Here is a 26,447-nt window from a genome sequence, read left to right as displayed (position 1 = left end):
GCCCAGTATCATGCATATACTGAATCAGTTTGGATACATGTAGTTCACGCCTCAGCACGCAGGTAGTAGCAATGTAAATATTTAATACTAATCTCTTCCCTGTAAAAAAAAAAAAAAAAGCACAGTAACATGGTGGCCAAACTTGCCTTCATCTTTACCAAAGGTCCACCTAAAGCAGGATGTGCTGTTGTGGAAGAAGCATCTGTGGCTCTGCATTGTGCCTTTCCTCTCCTTTGACTGTTAATTTGGCATCTTTATCATCATTAAATGTGTTTGAAATTCTATTTCTCATCTTTTTTTCTTTCCCATTTTTCAGCCATCCTTTTTCAGTGAAGTTATTTACCCTTTGTAAAGAAGAGATCAAAAGATCCAAAGACATCCGGAAGCTTCGCTCCAGCATAGGAGTGTGAGTTGATGAAATAAAGTAATCTTTGCTCATAAAAAGTGAAGAAAATTTAAGTACGGTACATGCCAGATGTAACAGCTAGGTCTATTTCATGTGAAATTTAAATGAAAAATGCACACAAATTCATGTAATATAAGGTTGTGAGAGTTTCATGTACTTCTGGGTGGTTGGAGTGAAAACATATGAAGGATCTGATAAAATTCAACTACTTTTAAAATGGTGCTGATATTCTTAAAGATGCAGTGAATTATTTGCTTTTTGCTTGTGGAGAGCTTGACTTGGTGCCAATGCAAAGTAGATATAGTTGATTAGATCTTCTATATGCACTAGAAAGAGCTGGAAACACCTGCAAACTTATTATCTGGCTTTAGGGTAAAAGCCCTCAGTTCAGAGAGCAAAGTCAAAACCAAAATGTACCAGTCAGGAAAGACAATATTGGGTGAGGAGAGGAGGAAAAAGAAAAGACAAAGCATTGCAAAGCTGAACAAAGGTTCATTGGCAGAAACTTGGCAAAATTGTTCAGGTATAACTATGTCAAGCAATGATTTTATCGACTTTAATTTCATTTCTTTATTGGTAATATTTTAAGAGTGCAAGAAAGCCTAAAATGAGAAGTTGCCCATGTTTCTAATTTGTCTTTCACTTGTAATTGCATCATGTAAGAGCCTACCCTGTCCTGGCGTTGTCTGTGCAAGAGCTTGATTCACATGTGGGTTTTAGCACACAGACTTTGGTGCTGCCGGTCAGTAGCTTTAAAACCATATTTGTACTTGGCATAGATGTGTGGCATCTCGGTAACCCTTAAGGATTTCACTGCACTTACCCTCAGTGTTTGCTTTCCCACAGCACTTAGAATTATCAACTGAGATTTCCTGGTGGTAGCAGAGCTTCCCTTCCCACCCTTTTTTCTGATAGACATCTTCATTCTGATTCTCAAAATGTACTTTTGCAGTTATAGCACAAATATCACACAAGATCTATTTTTTCTTACGTTTTCTAGGTTTTGTGGCCTGATTCAATTTCAAGGAGACATGAGAAAGAAAGTTGTGTTTCAGTTGTTTCTCCTTCTTTGCCATCCATTTCCTGTAGTAAGTATCAAAGGCATTGTGTATTATCAAATGTTTTATTTAAAATACTTTACAAGTAAAAAATAAAGTACATTAAAGCAGCATTCTTCTTAACAGATATTAATGTATAGAATAGGTTTTGTTTCTCAAGGGTCTGCTATCTGCAGTGCCGCCACCTGAAACAGGCTACTGGATACTTGCAGTGTACCTGGCTCTTCGACATCCGCCTCTTCCACCTTCTGTCCTTACTGTTTTAAATTAGAAGCAATTTAGGCGCCAAAGGCGTTTATTTTTTTTTACACAGCATTCAGCAGGGTGAAGATCTGTTCACCATTTAGTGCTCAAAAGCTCCAGTCAGATAAATTACTGTTAGTTTTGCAATATTTCTGATAGTAGCAACACAAGCAGTAGTTCTGGTTCAAGAAAAATATATGTGTTCTTTTTGTCAGGTGTGACAAAAGCTTGTGCAACACAGGAAAATTTATCAGAAGTTTACCTTTTTCATGTAACTAACAAGCAGGGCACAAAACCTGAGTTATTACTCAGTATGTATGAGAGAAGATCATATGTGGGGTAATATTATCTTAGCCCTTTAAAATTTTTGTTGACCTAGGTTTTTGAGAGAGGGACTATGTTCACTGTACAAGACCTGGGAGCCCCGACTTTGAGCTGCTGTGACAACCAAACACGTACAACAGCTCTCCGTGGCTTTGGTATTCAGTACAAGGCTTTCTCCTGAGAACACTGGTGGATGTTCCTGTAAGTGAAGACTAGCACCTTGGCTGCTACAGGCAGCCATTAAGCTGCACCTATAGTCCAGTAGCGTAAGAGAAACAAAGGCTGTCAGAAGTAATTGCAAGGGCACATAAAAAGAACGTGAAAACCCGTGAGGTCTTAAAGTGGTTTGAGAACACACTGAATAGCCTGGTGTCTGGCCAATGCAAAGCAACATTGTTTATTCTAACATTGATTACTTTTGCCGATTACTTTTTGAAGTTAAAATCGTATGGTACTCAGCAAAGTTTGATACTTCAGATTTTTATTTCAGCTGTTTCCATGTTGTGTGTACTTGCTACGTGAAGAATCCTTTGCAGAAAGGGCACAACGTAAGAACTGAGGAGAGATCATTTCAATTTCATGTTTTATTGGTATTTTACATCATAAATATGTTTTGTTTTTACAGATGGGTCAATGTAATTTGGCACTACTACTCCAGAAATAACTCTATAATTTCTTTGCCTTCCTTTGGTTATCATCAGGTTTTCTTGAAAAAAACAAACCCAAAAAACAGAATTTGTTTTTATTGCAATTTTGCTGTCTTCCATTTAGTATCTTTCTACACATTGTACTTCAGAAACCAGCTTACTTTTTTGTATGCACACCAACATCACTACTGAACAGTGTTCTGGGAAAAATACTTGCAAATTAACTGCTTCCGGAAACTGGAGTGTAAAAAGCTCATATTACTCACATCGTCATCTATCTCCCAACAGTTTTTTGAAGAGTTTTGCTGACTCTTACAGTCTCCAGACCGGGAAATGTATCTGTTTTGTGGGCCTACAGCAACCAACATTAGAGCCAAACTTTGGCTCAGTGAGTCACTTCAAGAAAGAAATGCTCCAGTTGGGCCGTTCTCAAACATTTGAATTCATTCCCTGTGGGGGATAGATCTTAATCTGAAATCCTGCAAAAGTTTAGTGAAAATACCCTGATTTTAGTAGCATGAATTTCCTTCAGGTGCAAAAATGAAGTCCCCTCCTGCAGCAAATTGCTATCAGAGGCAAGGATAGGCTGTAGTTCTGAGTATTACAGTGTCCGCCATAAAATGATTGTCACTGTGAGGAACCAGTACCAGTAATGGCACTGGGCTCTTCCATACAGGACTCTGGATACTTTACTAAAGCTTCCTCTGCCTCTTCCCCGTAGATCCGGAAAACGACAGCCAGTCAAGTTTATGAAATGTTGATAACCTACAGTGATGTCGTTGATCCTGCCATTATGGATGAGGTTATGACCGTACTCAGCGACACCAACTGGTAAGTGAATTTGTTGCCAGATAGTAAGAAGAGCTGAAATAATTTTTGTACCATTGAAGTTAAAAAAAAGTCCATGCCTTCGAAAGCTGATGGCAAGGAAGCTGTAAGAAACAATACTGTAGTTTTAGCGCTTTATCGCTTTTAGGCCAGAAAGGCATTGCTGAAAATAATTCTTCTGTTTTAAAGAACTGTCTAGTATATTGTCCCACTGGAAGTGGTATGTATAAAATCACCACTAGATAAAGTAAAATATCCATGTTTTCTAACAACATGAAAAGGGAGGAGATCTTGGAAATTGTCCATGAAACAGAGAGAGTCTGGGCTGTGCAAACAGTCAAACTTCAACTGCACAGACAGTTTCTTGGCATTTATGAGCACTGGCAGGATTTTGGGAAAGGAAGGATCTCTGCAAGCTGGAAAACAACAGAATTAGTAGAACAGCTCAAATCTCCCATGAAATGTAATTGCTCAAAATGCTACAAACGTCGTATTCAAGCAAATATTTTGAATTGGAATGGTTTAGATGTTTCCCAAGCACACGATTGCATGAATTAAACACACACTTTTATATAAGGTAATTATTTTTTTTTACCTACGGTTACCTGTAATGTTAACTTCTTCCAAGCGTGGGGCAAATAAGGTCTTGTTCTTCATGAGCAAGATTCACCCAAGCAGCAAAGTGTCTTTCAGGGGCAGGAGGATCTCCTTCTGTCAGCACCTTTGAAGTGACAGGAGGAGGGACTACTCACCATAATTTTGGCACTGTTTTTTCCTCTTCTGCAAATTTTGGCATTGTGCATTATGGTCACCTGGAAAAGTTTATAAAAGACTGCATGCCTCAGATATTTGAGGAAATATGGAGTTTTAAGCTACTAATTAGTTTGTTAGTTTTGCTGCCATGTTACATTTTTTGTTGTTACAGACAATTATCCTGGGTCATGGGTCTACTAGCCCAACATCCTGCCTCAAACAGTAGTCAAAGTTAATACATGAGAATAGACAAGATATAAAAAAATACATAATTTATTTAGTCACGATATTAAATGGCTTTTTGTCTTCATGGACATTTCATGGAAATAAAATTAACCTAGACATGTTCAAAGAACAAATACACCTTAAGGTTGTGGTTTACGTATTTTCAGACTGCATGCTTACATTTAATTTCTATTGTATTTCTGTGCTTGAGCTTAAATAACTTTAGGTTTGGAAAAAGAAAACTAAGTTTGTCATTGTAAGGGGTGGCTGCTGCTACTTTTCTGAATTTTTCAGTACAAAATTAGAGTAACGGTCTCAGATTCGAAGAATGGGTTATCAACAATTCTGCCTATTGTTAAAATGACTTGCTTAACTACATAGGGATGTTTGGTATTGTGTTTAGTGTGACTCAGCGCTCACTTATGAAATCTGGATTTAAGAGCAGGCTTGCTCAGAAGTTACAGAAAGAATTTGTTAACAGAAACAATTGCGTAGGATTAGATTACTGCTGTCACAAAGGGTTGTTTACAATACCAAAATTAGAAGTGGTACACACCAAATTGCTACAGCAAAAGCAGTGATAGTACAGCTCTACTCATAAATGGGTTACTAAGCCAAAGCTTCCTAAAAGCCACTTCAGAAAACTAGATGCTCTGTTTTCACCTTGTCGTTTTTAAGGTGTGACTGGCTGCCTGTTTTATTCTGTCTTAGTTCAGGGCTTGCTCTAAGTTCCCTGTTGCAATATGTCCATTGTGCTAAGATTAAAGATGAAGAGCTAGTTTACTTAAATCTTAATTGTTTTATCTTGGTAGATTTGAACTGTTTACAAAAGAAGATATTTGAAGTAATTGCTGAGTGTCAGAGAGAGCTGCTTGTTATTCTCAAGCTCTCTCAATGCTAAAACAAGCATAGTGAATTCTGAATTACAATAAGCATTAACATCAGGAAGCCAAATGAGAATCGATATTTGGGGAAGATGATAATTACTGGCATACGCATATTTGTTCCTTGTTGGAACTACAGAGAGTTTATCCTACAGCTGTGTAATTCAGAGTTTAAACAAATTACTCTATAAATAATAACTTTTGTTCAGCTACAGGAAGATTTCCAGTATTAAATATGATAAATTGTCCAAGGTGTCTTAAAAAAAAAAAAAATTCAGGTTATTTCTAAGTTGCCCTTCATGCTTTTTCTCTGTAGTTTTGGACTTTGTTTATGTGCTAAGAGTTAAATTTTTAATAGCCCATTTACAGTTGTTACTTAAGAAAATCAAAATAAATCTACTGAATTGGCAAGTAATACTAGCAGTCTCACAGCATTCCAGTTAGAGTGGCAGATTTTTACAACATGGAAAAGAATGTTGTCTGGATGGATTTTTGGCATTTGGGGGCTTTTTCTAACTGACAGTCCTTGAGGAAATTATCTCGTGGACATCGTGCTATTTCAGAAACTTTTTAAAAGACTCGCAAGTTTTAGGTCTGGATTTTCTATTTCAGGAGAAAGCTTTTCTAGATTCTCCAATGTTCTCCAAATCCAGTGGCATTTATTTAAATTCTTGATGTGAAGTTTTCTATAGCAAAAAGGAGCTATAAATTTACAGAAAAAAATTAAAGAACTTCTAGTCAAAAGGGTTGTATGAATAAGTGTTATTTTTTTTGAATACAAAAACCTAGAAGAACAGTCTTGGACATTTTACTAGTAACTGTCACTTCTGGAAGACCTGCTGTGTGTTTAAGGTTTATCTGGCTTAAGATGGTACAAAAATGTTACATTATTCTTAAAATGTGATATAAGAAAAACTTCTGCCCTTTGAAATGTACATGAAAGTGTAGATGCATAGATAGTAATATAATAATAAAATGGATAGCTTAAGAAGTTGTATATATGTAGCCAACTTCAGGTTTTAATTTTTGAATTATTTGGAAAATACTTCCTCATGCAGGGAAGCTGAATTGCCAGTAGTAAGAGAGAGACGCAACTATCTCTGTGATCTCATGGAAGTGCCCAGACCGCAGCTGGTATCCAAGGTAAAGTATGGAAAGGTGCTCCTGAGGGGTTTTTTTAAGAAATATAGTAATGATCAATTGTCCACCACATCTACTGTCTACTTCTGTACAACAGATGCAGTTCTTTACTGGTTCATGAATATATCAATGTGCATCAGGAGGAACGTCCTCACAGCTTACTGCAGAATATATGGACTTGCTGAAGACTGTTGTCTTAAGCTCGTGTCTTAAGTCTCATTTCTTGAAAACATTCTAGACTTGTAGTGTGACATCTTACTTAGACAAAACGCAAGAATGAAATAATACAGTACAGATGTTTCAAAAACTCTTCATCTGCCCTTTCTGGGGAAAGAAGAAGGATAAAAACTTCCCAGTCAATTTCAACAATGAAATTATTATGTGGTTGTGCAAACCACAGAATTCTAACACTACCTAAGATGAAGAATATAATCTAGAAGTTAATACAGTCATAAGAAGGCAGATGATATATCCATATGTAGGTCCCATTTCATTTTAATGCAGAGAGTTTGGAACTGCCCATCTGCTCAGTATTTCAGACATACAGAATTTTCTGCTTTGGTAAGAGTTTCTGAGAGGTTCCTTTCCTCTCTCTCCAAAGATGAGGAGGCTGAATTATTACTGTTTTAGAGAACATGTGTTAACATGACAATTTATAAAGAAAAATTATTTTTACTTTGAGTAATACGAGGCAAGGTGAAAACACTTGATGACCCAAGGCTACTTCCCTCGTATCACAGGCATCCACAGCACGTAATCTATTCTGTCAACTGATTAAGCTTAAAAATCGTGGTTTATCAATTTATTCCCGGCCTTTGTAATTTTTATTGTTCTGCTTTCATAGTTCTAGAAAGTTTTGTCCTTTGTAATTATTTTAGAATTCAGAAACATCACCTGTGCAGTCGTCTTTCCTAAGTTTTTCCTAAGAGTGGATCTTCATTCCCTTCATTTTCTCATTAAAATATCTGAACACAATTAAGTTTCTTTTCATAACTAGAATTATGCAAAGCATTATTTTATTGCCCTGCACCGTTCCATTTCAGAACTGCATTGGCCTTTTTCACAGCTGCAGCATCTGTGGCTGAAAGTCACCAAGTCTTTTCTCCTCCAGAGCATCTGAAGGTGATTGTAGCTAATGGCATTTTTAACGTGCTTGTTGAACTGGCTCTTTGTGATACTACATTATGTAAGTCTTTGAGGTCAGCCAGTTCTTCCTGTGTAATATTCTGATAATCCTTTACACTGAAGATTCTTCCTAATGTAAGTAGAGCCTATGTTTTGAGTTGTCATTGATATCAGAAAATATATTTTTAAAAAGTATATTTAAAAATTGGTCAGAAGACTAATACTTGACATCTATGAATAACGTTCAAAGACACCCTGTTGTCCCCATAGCAGTTTTCTCTGCTTGTCTTCCTGTTCTTACCGCGACGTCTACAGTTTTCTGCTTTTAGTACAATTTTAAGAAACGTGCGACTAACATTTTTGTAATTTTGGAAAACGAGAATCTGAACCTCTCGTCCATACAAGGCATTGTTTCTAGAGCAAAAGTTGACCTGAGCATTGCTGTTTGAAGGTTTTCTAGTCAACTAATAGAAATATTATGTGCAAAATGAAGATGTTACAAGATTAATTCACTGATCTCAAAAAAACTTACTTTAATTCCTTAATTATTGGAGGCTGAGAGAAGCCTGACAAGTTAGGAGAAAACTGCCTCTGATATAAACAAAAGAATAAGACATAGCCAAATATACATACAGGTATTTCAGATGGAACTGTTACAGATAGTATCCTGTGAAATCTGGAAGTTGAATTTGGAACTTCACCTTTTCCTCCTCTTTTAACATAAGCAAATAGTTAGTGTAACTTTTAGCAAAAAGTTAAGCCTGCACCTGCCCTGAGAACTGCTGGAGTTCACTCTGAGTGTGATACACACTGAACTTGAGGGACTTTTCACAGCTGTCCAGATGTCCCTACTAGCAGCCAGTTTGTGCTCACACAAGAGTGCACAACACTCTGCTCTTCTTCAAGAGCTCACATATCCTGAGAACAGAGGAGAAACAATAGAGGAAGCCAAGCATAACATTATGAAAAGGTGAATGAAGTTAATTTCATATGAAATCAACACTTAGCATTCCTTAAAAACTTGTACAAATAAAATTTGCTAAAGGGTAGTTAAAAATTAAGGTGTTAAAAAGGCCTGTAAATATTATAGCTTTGTATGTCTGTATTTTCTTCTCCATTTAGCTGACTTAATTACATGATTGGGATACTGTTAAAATAGTGATACATGCTACTCCATGTGACATCTTTTTTTTTTCTTTCTTTCTTGTAGAGTTCAGCATAATGAAGTTGCAGGCACTGGCTGCTGGTTTGTAAACTGAAGCTCTTGGTTCAGGTGCCATTAGGACTGGAAGAGTTGGTGCTGCGGCATCCTGACAAACTGGATTCTCAGCATGAGCTGCGAAGTGCACTGTTTAACAAAATAAGAGGCAGAGATTATGTCTTAAAGCATTGTGCAGATATGCCGTGTGAAGGCAGCAAAGATTCATTACATTTTCCGTTTTTAAAGTCATTATCTGTAGCCACAAGATGGCGGTTTCTCTTCATACTTCTGTCACAATTGACCTGGGGTTTTTTTTGATGTCAGTGATTTATACTTCTACAACTCTGAATGGAGCCATTCAGCCTGTGCTTGCTGTACAAACATGAAGTATTAAACCTGACTTGCTGCATTAGTCTCTTAAAAGAATTGTTTTTCAGAGTTAAGAATGGCAACGCTTAGTGATAATGAAATCTTCCTGAACATAAAGTATCTCTGTGGTAAGTCTGTCATTCTTATGTCACAGTCAAACAAAAAATCCAGGTTTCACTTCAGCTAAAGTAAAAGCCTCTGTTAATAGCTCTTTATACAACTAATTCAAGCAAATGTTTTTGTGGTAACTAGCTTTAAGGACTGATGCTTTATTTTTTTTTCCCCTTGAACAATACAGAGGTAACTCAGTACTTCAAGCAACTGCTAGGAATTTAGACCATTTCTTACTGACTATAAAATGAAATGGCTATAACATTTATCTTTAGCAAGACTAATGTGATGGGGAGGACAAATGCACAGGCAACATGATATTCTAGTTACACTGTGTTATTTGATGGTTCTAATTAAATCCCACTATCCCAGCACTTTAAGTAGAACACTGGCTGTGTGCATGTGTATATAAATACATATACACATCTACGAAAATTTGAAAGAAAGGAAAAATTCAGACAGAGGAGCTAAAAACAAGCCAGTTTCTCTGTGAAGTACCTGCTACAATCTTCTACTGCAGGTGTTCATTTCCAGAAGTACAACCTGTCTCACTCTAAGAGTCTTTTTCCTTTTTGAGAAGATATCTATAAATTCTATTATTCAATACTTCTTAAGCGTACTTGCAACCTGGACTGGCAAATGAAATTCAGTGTAGATCAATGTTATTCACTAACTATTAAACAGTACTCAATTCAATTCACATACTGTGCAACAGACTGAGTTGGCCTGAACCCACAGCCTGTGTTGTTACACTGTCATTAAAATGGAAGTTTCTAGTACATTCTTGAAAGATCTTGGTTTTACGAAGTTATACCTATAGGTCCCTGCTGCAAGAAAAACACGAGGTGTGTTGGCAAAGCCTGCTTATTCAAAAAAACCTGAGAAGGTCCAGTGAAAATTGTGAGCATCCGTACATGTGATCAACTGGCTGCCAGATGCTGTTACAGACAAAACTGTACTTTTCACACAGCCCCGAATCAGAGGATGCTCCACTTGAATCTCAGGACTGGCCCTGAGCAGAGCGGTACCTTGGCAAGCACCAGCTGCTGCTCCGGTAGCAGGAAATGGGTGAGGGCCCCAAGCACTGTTTGACAGAAACCTCTCTTTACGCTTCCAGTGGTTACAGGCTTTGCTTGATGCATTTTTAAGGCTTCCCTATGGTAACAGTCCTCTTGTAATCTTATGGCCTGTATTTGATGGTTATTTAAATTAGAAATACAATTTAACAATCAAACTGAGTTTGGTAAACAAGTGATATGCAATAGTAAAATGAGCAAATAGCATTATCCGTGGTGTAACCAGGACCTCCCTTAGAAAGGGGTTACTCAGCACAGAGATTAACTTGGTGAAGCACAAATTACTAAAAAATTCTAAACACTTTGGTCTTCCTACACACAGATACATAGAGGATAACACAGCTTCAGTATCACTGCCTTACCTTGGTTTTTAGTTAAAGTGATAATAATCCATCCCTTCCTTCAAATTCAGCATGTTCAGGTTTGTTTCAAATGCTCCGTCTGTCAAATCCTGTGAGGGAAGAAAAAGAGAATTAGATCAGAGAAACTCATTTCAGGTTGTAACAGGTTTTGGTAATTTGGTTCTTTAGACCACAGAAGAAAGTCCCATTTGCAAAACTAAACATAAATAAACCAAGGCTCAGAAATGTTTCCATTCAAAAATTAAGTGTATGTTGAAAACTTAGTGTTCAAATTAATGTGTTTGCAGGGGGGGTGGGGGAGGGGGGATTTAGACAACTCATTCTCATGCTGCTCTGTGGAACACCAGGGCTATACTAAGCGCAGGTCTGCAGATAGCTATCTGCACATTCTCTTTTCTAATGCAGGCATTTTCAGCAAATGGACCGAGTGAGTTTGACAGAAGAGTGATTTTTTTTTTTTTGGTAGATTTTGAACAATGATTAGCTTGTCTGATGAAACAAACCTTTCATCAAGCAACTGAAATATTTTGCATAGTTAAAGGTGTTTCCTTTTGAGCCCTGGTTACGTTATCTGGACAGGAACCTGGTAGGTTTGCTCCATGAGCAAGCTTGCAAGGCAGTGATGTCATTAAGAAAACATGCCAACTTCAGTGTTTCTGAGCATTTCTACTTTGGTATTCCTGGAGTCCTTAATTCTACTGATCTTCAGGAATGTCACACACACACACACAAAAAAAAAAAAATTAAAACTCACCAAACTACAGGAGGTAAGTAAAGAGCTTGCTAGTATTCTTTTAGTTGGCCCAGAGCAACAATATTGAAGTTTTAACAATGCACGACAATACTGCAAGTGTTTAGGATAAGAAGTTACAAAACCAGAGTCCAACTGAAACCGTGGAATTAAAGGAGGTGGAATGCTAGACTTTGGCTAGAGTAACTGGATTCAAAAAATTGCTCTGGGATCTTTAATGAACCTGAGTTCAGAAACTAAGGTTTCTGTCTCACATAGACGACTGTACATCCAGCTTCCCAGCTCGCCTTGGACCCATCCGCTGAACTGCTTATAAACATGCTCATGGTATTTGGGTGTTGCTTAGAAGCCTTCCATTCAAGGAAGGCTGCCATCTCAATCAACAGGGAGTCTAATAACAAAACAAGCTGACCTCTGCATTGTTTCTGCTGCCTGAATTTATACAGGAAGGGAAACACTGCACGTGTGTGTTTCAAACCTCTTGCCCAAACCAGGGCGCTGTGCCTCAAGATCACAGATTAACTCCCCTTTCTCCTATACGATTCTCATCTACCTGCCATGTTCTTCTATTTTCACTAGCAATGCCAAAAACTACAAAGATGCCATAATCTGATCCAGAACTTTAACAAAAAACAACCACCAGTCATAAAATTCATAATTGAGCGCTGATGTTTACTAACCATAAAAGAAGTAAGAATAGCTAAGGAATAATTTGGAGAAGGGCAGGAAAGGGCCCACGGCACGAGGCTTTTTAAGCAAGGGCTCCACTTCCCTAAGGTAACCAATTTCTTATCTGAGCGATAAGGCCCCGATTGTGAAAGCTGTTGAGTACTTCCCCCCCCCCCCCCCCCCCTTCCTGAAATCAAGAATACTTGATGGTATTTAACACTTTGAAGGACTGGGGCCTAGTTTCGCAATTCAGTTAAGATCCCAAACTGTCACTGGTCCATCTGCGAAACTTACCGCTCACATCAACAGGGAATTCTACTCAGAAATGTAGGCCTTGATTATGACCTTTAGCCTCCACTAATGATTTCATAAACCCAACATTTCCCGAGTTAGGACATAGGGTATGAAACAGTTGCGTTTAGCTTGCTGAAAAATCAACCTGCTCTAAAGAATGGTTAAAAAAATATATATATAAAAGACCCCAGATGCTAAATTAAGTGGGAGAGTTAAAAACAAATCTTTCATTCCCAGAGCACAAGACTGAGGTGACAGAACAAGGCAGGGTTTTACAATAACTGGTCTAACAGTAAAGTTACCGAACACTTTATACAATCAAACTAGTTTAATTACTGAGACAGAAAAATAAAAATCCCTTTCATTTCAAGCACTTGGAATCCATGCCAAAACAGGGCACAATACATGATTTCTAAGCGTTTTGCTTTTACCTCAAAGGGAGCGAAAATACACAGTGCAAGCCCTTAGGTGAAGTGGTACTGCAGGCTGCTACACCATTTTGACAAGCTAAAGCCACAATTTTATTCTCTTCAACAAAAAACTTACGTGCACACACAGAGAGTAGGATTTCAGCTACAGTCCTTTGTGAAGCCATTTTAAAATGCAAACTGAGCAAAGATCACATAGGATGACTGCTTTTTCAAAAATGATTTTATATGGTAACAAAGTAATGCCAATGCTAGCGAGGGAGGAACTGCCTGAAAAAACAAATAAGCAAACGCTGCTCCAAGTACATGGCCAGCAGAGTGATTTCTTGCAAACAACCCACTTCATAAACATATCTAATCTTCAAAATTACCCTCTTAGAGCTGCATATAAACATGCAGGTTTTGTCTGTATCAAAACTGATCCCCTACCATGAACAGCAAAATAAAATACAAAAGGCCCCAGGACACTTTCTTCTTCAGAAGGATGGTGATGAACTTATGTTGGTAAATAATAAAGCTAAATTTGGAAGTCTGGGATGTTTAGGAATTTGTTAATGGCTTTTATTTCAGAAATTAGCTAAGAGGATCTGCAGCTAATTCTGCCTTACATAAACTTCCAACAGTTCCATGCACCATGGCGTTACGCTGTAGTTGTTGCACTGACAGCTGTCTACACAAGAAATATCCGAATGTTCACTGGGGTTTTTCTATGTTTGCTTGCTGCATGACCTGAAACACAGAGCTGGGTAAAGCTACTTGCCCTAAATAGTTTGAAAATACAGGTCATTTGTAACCTCTCAAACACAGGAGTTTTGGTTTTGCCCCCACAGTATGCACACGGATAGCACCCTTTTTGCAGAGGAATTTTATGTCTCAAATGTAGGCTTTCACATCAGCCTGGGACTTCAACTTACATCAGCAATATTTTTTGCAGTTTGATTTGATAAGTCTGGGTGAATAGCATCAGAGAGGCAGCAATAGCTATTGCAAAAAAGGTATTTTTCATTTGATGCAGTCTTAATATTTTATGTACTTATCCTCTATCCTACTTTTTCCTATGCTCCCACTTTCAAAAAGCATGTTGGAAGAAGAAATGCAGAAAAGGTGATTAAAGAAAAGCAAGTGGCAAGTTTTGTTTTTAGCTGTTCCTTCAGATGTAGGCTGCACAGAAAGCAAGGCAAACTCCACCTATAAATACAGCAAAGACTAACCCTCAGCATTGTACTTGGCCTGCACAATATCAACACAGATGAATGAAAAAGTTCAATACTCTGCTCTTCTCAACCCATTTAGAAACCATTTCCTTTAGTGGTCAGGTCTAGAAGCTTGAAAGCTGCTGCAGACAGGATACCTGAATATTTTAAACCACAGACATTTATCAACTTGTTTTGTTGTGCTGGTTTTGGCTGGGATAAAGTTAATTTTCTTCCTAGTAGCTAGTATGAGGCTATCTTTTGGATTTGTGCTGGAAACACTGTTGATAACCCAGGGCTGTTTTCGTTCCTGCTGAGCAGTGCTCACACGCAGTCAAGGCCTTTGCTGCTCCTCACCCCACCCCACCAGCGAGGAGGCTGGGGGGGCACAAGAAGCTGGGAGGGGACACGGCTGGGACAGCTGACCCCAGCTGCCCAAAGGGACGTTCCATACCATATGGCGTCATGCTCAGCATATACAGCTGGGGAAGAAGGAGGAAGGGGAGGACGTTTGGAGTGATGGCGTTTGTCTTCCCCAGTAACCGTTAGGCGTGACGGAGCCCTGCTTTCCTGGAGATGGCTGGACACCTGCCTGCCCATGGGAAGGAGTGAAGGAATTCCTTGGTTTGCTTTGCTTGTGTGCGCAGCTTTTGCTTTCCCTATTAAACTGTCTTTACCTCAACCCACGAGTTTTCTCACTTTTACTCTCCTGATTCTCTCCCCCATCCCGTTGTGGGGGGAGTGAGCGAGCGGCTGGGGTTAAACCACGACATTTGTTTTGGTAGAAGACTTTCCATGACAAAACTGCTACTGAAAACTGTGGCTATTTCAATCCACCCACAACCTTGCAAGTAGTAAGAGTGGGATTTCATGGATTCTGACAGCCTCCATGAAGACTCCTAACAGTAATAAAATACAGTAAGTATGACAACGGCTGAAAGAGCTTGCTAAAAACTACTCCTTAAGATCAGCTGCCTAAACCCAATGGTAGAGAAAAGGAGGGTCCAGCAGCCTTGGTTCTGGAGTGGGACTCAGAGCACTGCTGCTTGCTTCCCGAGACCCTCCGATTCCTTTTCTCTCTCCACTGGGTTTTATGCTTCCTACACTTTGGTACAGATATATTTATGGTTTTTATTTCTTTCTTACGTTTTCTGTGGTTTTTCAGGTGATAACAGGGTATTAGGCACTGCTGACAGAAAAATTTGGTTTAAGTTCTTCATTATAAATTTGTTTTCCTAACAACCTCATTCTCTGTCTTCATAATATTAAAATAATAATATGGTATAATGACACAGGTGTACTGTGAGGTTCATCTTATTAACGGGTTTGTTTAAAAATGTGTGTTTAAAATCAGTAGAAAGGTAAGCTCCATTATGGACTTTCACTATGTTGTTATGCAGGTTTATTATCAGCATTGTTCTTGTCTGTTTGGCCACTATTTTGTTTTCCCAGTGTATAATGCTGCTGGAACTCCATGTGCGTTGATCTTTATTTACCTCCGCACTAGGGTGTTCTTGCCATCAGCTCTTATAACACCAACTTTCACAGTAGCCAACTGTGTCATTCAGTCATGAAGTGAGAGGGGTAAGGTGATAACTTGCCTGCAGTTTCTAGAGATTTGGCTCCATAAAAATGGCTATTGACTTTCTTAAATTTTCCTAAAAAGTGAGCTGCTTCAAAGACAGATTTTAGAAGCAACTTTGCAAACTCTGAAACGGTTTCAAGTAGGTCAAATTGTATTTCCAAAGAAAATACTGCATATTACTTAAACGATACTATGGCCTATAGTGTTCTGTGATCAGCAAGTAGAAAATGCTCAGCGGCCATGAGTGGAAAAATACACTGAAATCACAACTGAAGTCATGGACCAGAGTTTTCAGGCAAGATATTGTATAATAGTGTCATTGTTAAAGGCTTCACAAATTAAATGTGCTTTGTAACAGGTTACACAGATGTTTTGTCTAGGGACTTCCACCCACCATTATATGTAGTATGAAAAATTAAATTAGTTGTAATATTACTAGCTTATCCAAGAGTTTATCGACCAACAGTACATGATAATGCCCTAAGGTACTTTCAGTCTGGCTTTACAACTCATAGTTATGATCTCAGAGTTAATCATCAAGTTGGGAGTGCTAAGTTAAAAGCAGACTGTACCAAATGAGATGAGATTCAGCTAATCAATCTTTGGACAGATCCAGTGCAGTGTTAGAATGTTAGAGTTTATATGTAGCTACAGGTTTTAGTTACTGTTAGAGACTTTTTTACTAGCGTTTGCAACTAGAATGTATTTGCTATTTTGCTTTAAAACTTCCGTGTTACCCCCATACACTGTGCTTTGCTATTTTAAATATAACAGCAAAATAACTCCTGGTTATCGTCTTCTAGTTATGCTACTAGGTCAATTAAACCAGTTGAAATAAGAAAGTTCCCACAGTCAGGCACAGAAGAGGCTTCAGAATTGGCAGTGCCAAACAAAACGGCTTTTAAGGTCTGATTTAAAAAACAAAGCCTTTGCCATACGTAGGGCTGCAAAATATTAGGAATAAATAAGGCCAGGTGCTGACTGTATATGCTCATTTGTGTATATAATGTTGTTGGGCAAGAAAGTCAAACAGATCCAAGCTCCTTTACAGAAGCTGTACCTTTTATTATTATTAATACTACTTTACTTAATACTGCTGTTTTAAATCCCTGAAAAACTGCACAATCAGTTTGATAAAAAAGGCCATTCAATTGCATAGTAAAAGCTTCTGGGAAAAGCTACTTACAGTAAATAGAAATTCATTTTCATGAGGAGCAAATACTGATTTTGCACATAAAGCTAAGGCTAAAGGTGGTACTCACCAGCTTCACGCAGATGATGAAAGGCGGAGTTGCGTCTCTGAAGTGACGTATAGGAATTTTTGGTTTTGGTCTCTCCTGCAGGAAAAAGCAGTAGCCTTCAGTAGAGAGGCACACAGGGTTACTTGTTAGCTTAGTTTTAGGAGCTACTAAACACTAAAAGGGGAAAAAATTATTTTGAGACCTCATGCTAAATAGTCCAACTGGTCACATGCTTCCACTCATTATTTTGCTAGTTGTTTCAAGTACCCCTTATTTTCTTACCATAATCTTTCAATACAATTGTGTTTCTTTGAACAAAGCTACACATTACAGCAGATCTGAATTAAGAGCTTTCTGCTATTGAAAGGAGATCTCACTCCTCTCCTCCACTGCTTCTTCCTTACCTCCAAGCTCTACTTTTAGCCCTTTCCCAAACAATTCCCTCTTTGCTCTGATTGCAAGGTATGCTGCTTTAATAGCCCACCCCATAAAAAATATGTTCTTTCTTTATTTGGCAGGTTAATTTTCTGCCACTTTAGTGAGCTGCATCAGCTTACTGTGCCATCAGAGAAGCATCAGAGCAGGCACAATAATGGATACAAAGGAGAATCTTTCCCTCTCAGTGGGAGCTGTTAAATGGCTTGTGCCCAACTGGGACTTCACTGTGGATCCAAGCTGCAGAATTTGCTAAGGATTCACAACAGGTTGCAGTACAATCTTCTTTACGACTGATCTGAGAGGATGGGTATGTCTTAGAAAGACAAATGCACAGGATCTATAACAATTATGCTGACAGTATTACTGCACTGGTAGTTAGCAAGTCCTCAGTATTCCAGGTAAAAATCCTGAACTCCTATTGCTTTCATGCAGCTGAAAGCACTCACTAGTTTCCCAGTATAGAATTTGATTTTACAGTTACTCTAGTCTAACCACAAACTGTATCTGAGGAGGTGCCCCTCCTCTCCCTCTACCCCTCCCTCTGTCCTACTCCCATCAGATATAAGGATCGTGCAACCTCAGGGTAATTTGATTCACAAGATAACTTGCTGGAAAACTTTTTATTTTGAGGGTTCCTTTTCTGCCAGATCAGCTAACTGAACCAAGTCACCCTTTAGCCACAAGATTGCTAGACCCATTATAAACAAAGCAGTGGGAGCATGTGGCTGAGGCCAGTGAGCGAAGTCAGACCACCCCTGCAGTTAGACTGGCTAAGCTGCAATGTCAAATTGCACTCCCGGAAGACTGCACCCATAGGATCTGATCCAATGCCCAGTGAAACCAAGAACTGTCTTTTCACCAACTGTTGTAGGGACTGAATCTGGATGAAACTTTACGCCAGGTCTTGAGCCAACTGCTATCATGAAATTAATACTGCAACAAGACAACATTTTTTTTTCTATATGGTTTGTTTATTGCCATCTAAATATCATGCTTCCTTGTCTAGGGAATCAAATGTTGCTGCCTACAATTTTAGGCTCCCAAGGAACCTATCAAAGTTTTATTCAGACACAGTATAGCTATAATATACAGATAGGTTACAATTAATCACAGAAGCTTTCTTTATTTTAATAGATATTTGACTTTTATCCATCATGAGCCAAATTCTATGCCCACTTAAAAGAAAAAACTGTCAGTAAAGGCTATGTTTTACCCCATCATCAGAATCCTTTCAGAGTATGTATATTTTTGTCTTTCTAAACTGACTTCAGTGAGCGTGAGGTCCATAGTTCTGGCTCCATAGTTCGCACTGCAGTATCAATCCCCGGCTATCTATTCTGTCACAACCTCCTTACCAAATTGAGTTGCTACACAATATTTAAAATCAGTGATGTATTCTTTCATCGCATTTCCAGATCACAGTAAAGAATGCAAGAGTACTTACAACTAACCTCAGATTCTTCATAAGTGTAGAATCCTTTTGTTACTTTCTTTTCATCAACGTCACAAAATGCAGTTACCTGGCAAAACAGAAGCAGAGCATTTCAATACCATTCTTTGCTACCAGCAGATATTTCACCTGTAGCGTATCTAAGTAGTCCTACAGGCATGTGAATGAACACAGGAATAAGGCAATTCACCCTGGTCCTCCTATGTAGCTTAAAAATTTATTAAATCCTTTCCAGGCATATCTTAAGGAGGTGGGCGAATTTTGCAGTTGTCTATGAGCACATCATGTTTTTATGAACATGAGAACAGGTGATCTAAGCTACTGACTGCATAAGAGAAAAAATCTATGAGATCATCGACTTCATCCTCAGTGATATGCTAAGTAAACTAAAAACAGAGACTAGCCTCCTCATTTTGGCACTTCCATGAAACACCTAAGATTAGATAATACAAACCGTCCTCTTTCTGCCCACCCCAAGCATAAAATCTACCACCAGATACCTCAGTATAACAGTGCTGCCCAACTGCTTTGGATGCTCTGGTAATACCAGCCTCAATTCTAGGTCATAACACACCAACTTTGGGAATTCCTATGGTTTTGGACTTTGTATTTTTCAACTGAAATGTTCAGTAGATTTGGTGTTTAAACACGTATAATTACTGCTTCATTTTGGTTATTCTTACTGTAGTTATGGAAGCATTATTTGCAGCCCTAGTTGCCAAATATTTCAGATGGTTTTTTATTTGCATTCCTCATAAATATGCAGGCAGAATAAATGCCTGCAATCCAAAATACACAGTGGCCTCATTTTTGAACTCTTAGGTTGCCAGTAACATTTGGAAGACTTTCTAAAATAAACACAGCTATGTTTTCCTCTGACTTCCATTGGATCTCTTTGTATTATCTACACAGAACTCTTACACTGAAGCAGAACAGCTAAGATAGTTAAGGTCTTACAGAAATCAATTATTCTGGTGAAAGCTGGATAGCGGTTTTCCTATCTTTTTAATTGTTGCATTAAAAATTGATTAACAACACTTACTGCTGAGAAAATTTGAAAAGCCGAACAGCTGTTTATTAATTTATTAAGTTAGAGAAGGCTGCAAAAGGCTGGCTTGCTTTCTGTGTCTATAAATCTCTCTTACTCATTTTCCTCCTGTGATTAAGATAGTTTTCTTTTACCTAAGGTGACCTCATTCTGTTTGTGCAGAGGAAAACACTGACACAAGAGCAGTGGTGTCATAATGCTGAACTTTTGCATTCTTTATTGCTACTTCACTCCCGACACAGAGTGCCACCTTTGCAGCCCAAGGGCAAAACCGCAGAGGAACAGAACTGTGTTACACGTGTTTTCAGGCAATGGCCAGATAGAGCTGCATTCTCTTGCAACATAAAAGGTGTTTCTACATCAAAAATACTTTGGAGATATTTCCAGTATCCAATGGAACAGTTTTCTATCCTAAGCCTTAAATATGATAATATTAGTTCTTCCATTAAACATCGATGGAAGGAGAATACAAACAAAAATATCAAGGGACTACAAATATGGCTAAACACCACCACCGTACCAAGTCAATGTGGAAAATACACCTAATAAACTGGAGGGGGTGGGCAGGGATAGTCCTTGGAACCGCTCAGACATAGACATTCATACCTGGAAAACAGGTTGCTTGAAAACAGGCACCAAAAGAAATAAAGAACGGAACATTAAGGAAACATTAAATTTTCACTTTGGGGCTGTATAACTAAAGGAATCACATTACACGCCAGCAGATCCAGACTTTTGCTTTGGATGACCCTGATCCAGGGATCGCACTAAGGACACTTCCCCCTGTGTCAGGCATTATAATGGAAATAGAAAGAAACGAGGGAATTCAGGGCAGTACTAGGAAGTTACTACACATTGTACATGGTCTTTGTGGCTGATGCAGGCTGTGTTAGACAGCAGCAAACACAAGCAGCTCCTTCGAGCACAAAGACTAAGAACTAGGATTTTTCTTAGGCTTTCTTTTTTCTCTTAAACACAAGATAATACACTTTACATCCCTGACCCTATTTCCATGACCACTGTAATGCTTTATTGTAGTTGAAAAATCATATGGTGTGGACTAAGCACAGTGAACTACATCCCAAGATTTCCTCTACCCATCTTATATGTACATACATACACATACACACACACGTATATAAATATGTATATATATGAAGGGAAGCAAGTAGAAGCCACTTAGCTGGATACTTTTCATTCTGTGTTAACCGCCTTTAAAATTCTCCAATATTCTGCAAATCTCAGTTCCACCACTATGTTTTACTGTCCTAGAAGCTGTGATCATTATAAACAAAATTTAGCAGGATACATCTTCACTGTCAACCCAACAGAGTTCTGGGAATAAATACAGTCCAATACATTGAGTTATCTTTCAATAATTGAAGCTATTTTTTCAGCTCCTTATACTCCTATAGATTTTAAAAACCAAAACAAACCACCAAAACTTTTGACATAAGGTAAAGTGAAATTCTATCTACGCTTTAATGTCAGTAACTGAGAATTCAGCTGCAAGATCTGTGCTGGGAAGTATCACACCGTTCACCCTGACTGGTGCACAGATTGCTTCTTGACATGAATGGTGTTAGAGAACCAATGATAGTTCGTGTTATCACTAGATTACCAATAATCGTAACACTTCCCCTCATCCTGTGCCATAGCTCATACTACCATGTGCAGAAAATTCTGCAAACTGCCTTTGCCATACTAACCACCCAGCCCCCAGACTATCTAGCACACGGAACTCCTGGTAACGGCAGCTGTGTGAAAAAAAACTAGACAGGTAAGTCTTCAACAAATTTCCCTTGGAAGATGGAAATGTCTCTAACCTTTTTTTGAGTTACCACTAAGGTATCTCCACGTATAATTTTCAATGGATTCAGCCAGCTTAAATCTGATATTTACAGTATTATAAAACAGGTCAGACTTGAATGGGCAATTTTTCTGCCAGACTGTACACCATGTGGGTGGCCAAAATGTAAGTCAACTATTTTTCTGACACACACTATTTATTTTCCAATTAAAGAAAATCTATGTCTGGAGTCTAAATACAGGACTTAAAACACAGTTGTTTATCCTACAGGGAGAACTCAAGGCATCAGGCTTATATGAGCTATTTACTTTATACTATTAGGATAAACCCAGAGTTACCTATTTATTTTCCTGCATTAATGGGCTTCTTTCTGGTATCTTTTATGAAGACCATCTATCCATACATGAACTGCTTTCTCCCAGGGAGGAACCTATGAATTATAAAGCTATAAAGCAGTCTCAAGTTGGGTTTTTTCCCCTCCTTCTAGCAAAATGGCTCTTTTGCAATGCCTCTGACAATATGACACCATTGAAGCTTACAGAGTCCTCAGATCACACTTCAGTTTTAAGTAAATATGTAAATGATTACATACTTCTGTTTTGAACATCACTTGTATGAAAACCTGCACAATTCCAAAACAAAGAAAAGACTATTTCTTTCAGCTAAAAATTGGAAGACAGAGCTAGATATCTGTTATATACAAGCTACATAATTACTATAAGTAATTTTTATAAATATGGATTGCAACATACGTTAACAACGGTGTAAGGGGAAAAGGAGAAATAGTTTTCTCCCTCATAAGAGAAAGTTTATATTGCTCAAAAGATAAGATATTTACTCAAAAAAAAATCTCTGCTGGGGAAGACACGTTTGAGGAAGATAAAAGCACTTCTCTGTCTGGTTCTTTTTAATAAACACAGCAGCTGTGTGAAGGGACACACAGGCTGGGACTATCAGACCTCCCTGTGGTAAAAGGAGATTAATGAGCAGCAGATTAATCCTACTCCAAATGTACAAGCTAAGAAGTCAGTAAGAGTGGGCTTGGGGTGCAACTGTAGTTATCTAGCTGTTTGAGCTGTGCTACTATTACACAAGAATTAATAGTTTCATCCTTGACTTGCGCACTGCCTTGTTGGCTACTGCAGAAGATTTTTCCTTACGCTTCCCATTCCACTCAGATTTCCTAATGGAAAAACGGCAAGATTTCATCAGCCTAATAATGTCCCTTTATGGTGAACGATCTTTATAGGATTTTATTCCCTCATCTTATTTTCACCTGTGGTGTGCTTTAGGTCTGTAATGATCATTTACAGAAAGCAACAAAATGTAACCACAGCAAATTCTCAAGATTTGTTCTAGCTGGAAGGATACAAGAGGCAAGTTTTACAAGGGAGAGTGAATAACTTAGTAGAGCACGATAGAAAAAATGGACAACCCGTTTGAGAAATGGTCACGTGCACATCATCTCCTCTCCCTCCTCATTACATCAATTGGTCTCACAGAATTTATCTTTAAAGAAGACAACTTGCAAACTCTCTACAAAATCCTGTAAGAGCAGATCCTCCCTATTGCATTCTCTCCACATCTCATGCAATCCTTCATCCATTTTAAACTTCTAGTGACCCTGTTGATACTTCTATTTATAATTCTTTCATTCAAACGTACATAAAGCCTCGGAAGCACGTTAATATACATCTCCACAAAAGTTAAATCAATTTTGGCCATTCATGTCAAAACAAAGTAACCGAAAGCATTATAATGCAAGTTTAAATAGATACAGTTAATGACAAACAGAACAAGACACGCAGAGGCATAAACATCTTCCAGTACACCACAAGTGGAACCATGAAACTGGCAAGCAACCCCCCCTCACAGTCTGCAGGATTTTCAGTATCAGGGTGCTGCTTTTATTTCACCTCTTCAGCATTACAGCCATGACAGAAGCTGCAGGTATCTTTAGATTCCAAGCGTGTATTTCATGACTCCACTTAAAGACACTATTCCATTAAAGATAGCAGCATCTTCCCTCTTTGCACATATATATAAACGAAGTTGCTCAAGAGAATTTTAATACCAGAATCCAACATGCAAAATAAGCTTCTAAACATTGTACATACAAAATTTCCCTTATTACATACAACTGCCTTTATACGTAACACTGTGGGGACTAGTTGAAGCGTCTCACTTCTCTAGAACAGATAACTACATTAGTTACGGCAGTAACTTTTCAAGTGTGCATGCCTCTGTACTGACAAAACGGACATTGCAAAAAGCACATCTTCCTGAATGGAAGCAGCAGGGAGATTTCCCTGCCATATTTCAGCATGAAGTATTTGCTATAGTCCAAAATGAAGCCTCTGTTTTACCCCATGTCCTTTTAGGATGCTTTATACCTGGATTTAACTGAAGCTTTCACATTTCACCTCTCTCACCTTGTTCTGTAGGCTCTCTTTTAACTCACTTTCACATTGTCATTCTGTCTTTCGCTCCACAGTCAAGGTGGGTGTAATATTGTTTCGTTTATTTATATTTCTTTGCTTTTACATGTCCCCACTTCAGTCTCTCATACTGCCATTCATATACTTTAGAGTAGTTAAAATGCTACAAAACTTAAACATTTCTTGCTTTTGTGAGTGAGCTGAAGGATCATAGTTCAACAACGTGGTTTAGTGATGTCGCTCTTAGAAAAAGGTGAAGAGAAACTAACATATGATTTTAAATGGTTACTGAGCTAGGAAAAAGGGTATACAAAATACTTCCTTGAAGCTTTCAAGTTTGCCATTGGCGGACAGGGTTGTCATAGAGAAACTTCATGGGCTGGCTGCGTACTAGTACTCTTTCCATGCCACTAATTAGCTGATGCTTATTTTGTCCTTTCCCCCTCCTTTTCTGTTAGCTACTTGAGCACTATTTTCAGCTATCGGAAATGACACAAAATGTTAATGCTGAAGTTCTCCTTTTAGCTAAAGTTTGAAGGAGAATAAAAGAGCAGACAAGACAGCTCAGAAACCCTCCAGGCATATGTAGCATCCCAAAAACATTTGGTTTCCATCTTCGGCTGCAAATTATAGACAAGACGGATGTGTTTTAAACAAAAAAAGGTCTGTTCGACTTCATTCTTGCAGAAATGCTAATACTGAACCACTGTCAACTGCGTGAATCAAGAAGGGGACAGCCAGGAAACAGAATTTCCCTAAGAATACTGAGATCCTGGTAATTAATTCATAAAAAACCTACTAGTTGAATAATTTTTTTCTTGTGTTGCTGTTTAGCAAAAATACTGACCCTTGGACGTTTGCCTGAACTCTTTGGAGACAAAGCATTATTTTAATATTCACCATACAGATGTCTGAAGTAAAAGAGAGAATATTGCTTAGGTGTCCTTTTCTCTTTTAACATAGCTGTAATTCAAATTCAGACTATTTTCCAAACAGACTAAAGTAATAATTGTTAGTGAGTATGAACATACACAGACTGCTGCTTCCTGGAATTGCCAATGTTTTGTTTTCTAAGAAACAATGCTGTTCAGCATGCAACATATTTATACTTTTCAAACATCTCACAAAAACCTAGTCAGTGTAAGAAATGCAATTGCTTTGTTTATGGGGTTCTAAAAATACTAGAAACATTCTTTTTTGAAAAAGACGTTTTCTTACATGCCCTAAGCTTGACAGTTCAAACTAATTAATTATCTTCCTGAAGATTTAGTACAGTTTAGCTTCTATCACAATTACAAACTAATACAAGCTGTATGTAATAGGTTGGGGTTTTTTTTTTTGGGGGGGTGGGGGGTGGGGGTGGGGGGTGGGGAGTATTATTTATTCTAGGAGTATGTGTCACAAATTTTCTACAGGTACTTAGTGCCAATTTAGAAAACAACCCTGCTGTGACTCCACATTCCAACTGAAATCAGTCTCATGACATCTAATGAAATTCTGAATCTCAATAAAATGATGCCGCAACAGTGAAACAGAGCAGAGGTGAAATTTTCAAGTCTAAACTGACTTAAAGTATAAAAACAACTGAAAATAAATTTAGACAGTTAAATTATACAGCTTAGTTAAATTATACAGCTTATTTTGGCAATTTTACCTGCCCTTCAAATGGTATTAGACCTTTTAAGATCACACCGTTTTACACAACTGGACCTTCAGAGGAGAAAATGGTAAGTGTATTGATGTAGTACATCATATTTTGTCTTAAGGGGCTTTTGGAATTGTATTTTAAGGGTGTCTGTTTTACATAGTTGATGAATTCATATCCCAGGGCCTCCGTTTACAGGACAACATGAGATTCTCCTTGTATATTCAAAATGATACTGAATCTCTAATGTTCTCGTAATTAACAGAATATATGAAAGCTTAAATCTGGTTAAGGTAGTCCTTAAAGGGTGAGACAGGAAAAGTATTTTATTGGGTTTAGCGCTGGAAAGGACAAAGCAACAACTACTTACAACCTTTGTTTGTATGGGATTTTAGAATCTTTGGTAAGAGTTGAAGATTAGTCACAAAATACCTGAAGTATTTTTGAGGAAAAGTGTAACATGGAGTTTAACTAGCCTCCTTTTACTGTTATTAATGTATAATAAAATGAAAGCTCCCATGAATTACCTACTGCAAAATTTATGAATTTATTTCCTGAAACTCCAGCAGCATAATCCTTTGATTAGCACTTGGAGAAGTGAGATGTTTTAACTACTTCTACAGCCTTTTGCCAATGACTTACTATGAAACATTAGGATATCATTTCAGCTTCAGTTCTGACTGAGATGGATAGACTTGGGATCTC

General features: G+C 38.1%; 2 protein-coding genes across 11 annotated transcripts in view; one reads left to right on the top strand and one right to left on the bottom strand.

Moving 5' to 3' along the window:
- The window catches only part of TBCD (tubulin folding cofactor D), a 133,753-nt gene extending 124,506 nt beyond the window's left edge, over window positions 1–9,247 (top strand). For both annotated transcript variants that reach the window (XM_075518530.1, XM_075518531.1), the window contains exons 36-40: window positions 317–406; window positions 1,407–1,494; window positions 3,400–3,509; window positions 6,427–6,511; window positions 8,844–9,247. In XM_075518530.1, coding sequence (XP_075374645.1) covers window positions 317–406; window positions 1,407–1,494; window positions 3,400–3,509; window positions 6,427–6,511; window positions 8,844–8,855 — 385 coding nt within the window. In that variant the 3' untranslated portion in view covers window positions 8,856–9,247. The remainder of the gene's footprint in view (window positions 1–316; window positions 407–1,406; window positions 1,495–3,399; window positions 3,510–6,426; window positions 6,512–8,843) is intronic.
- QTGAL (queuosine-tRNA galactosyltransferase) overlaps window positions 2,745–26,447 on the bottom strand; it is a 148,102-nt gene continuing 124,399 nt past the window's right edge. For 3 of the 9 annotated variants that reach the window (XM_075518533.1, XM_075518537.1, XM_075518538.1), the window contains exons 10-13: window positions 18,803–18,871; window positions 16,935–17,087; window positions 10,753–10,841; window positions 8,848–8,981 (exon numbers count right to left, since the gene is read on the bottom strand). In XM_075518533.1, the coding sequence (XP_075374648.1) occupies window positions 10,761–10,841; window positions 16,935–17,087; window positions 18,803–18,871 (303 nt within the window). In that variant the 3' untranslated portion in view covers window positions 8,848–8,981; window positions 10,753–10,760. Of the gene's footprint in view, window positions 4,319–8,847; window positions 8,982–10,752; window positions 10,842–16,934; window positions 17,088–18,795; window positions 18,872–26,447 lie in introns of those variants that run through there. The other 6 variants (XR_012778088.1, XM_075518534.1, XM_075518535.1 and 3 more) reach the window with 6 other exon arrangements.

Source organism: Mycteria americana, chromosome 16, assembly GCF_035582795.1.
Source record: "Mycteria americana isolate JAX WOST 10 ecotype Jacksonville Zoo and Gardens chromosome 16, USCA_MyAme_1.0, whole genome shotgun sequence".
Classification (NCBI taxonomy): Eukaryota; Metazoa; Chordata; class Aves; order Ciconiiformes; family Ciconiidae; genus Mycteria; species Mycteria americana.
Note: the sequence above shows the minus strand (reverse complement) of the source record. Positions and strands in the feature narration are given on the sequence as shown.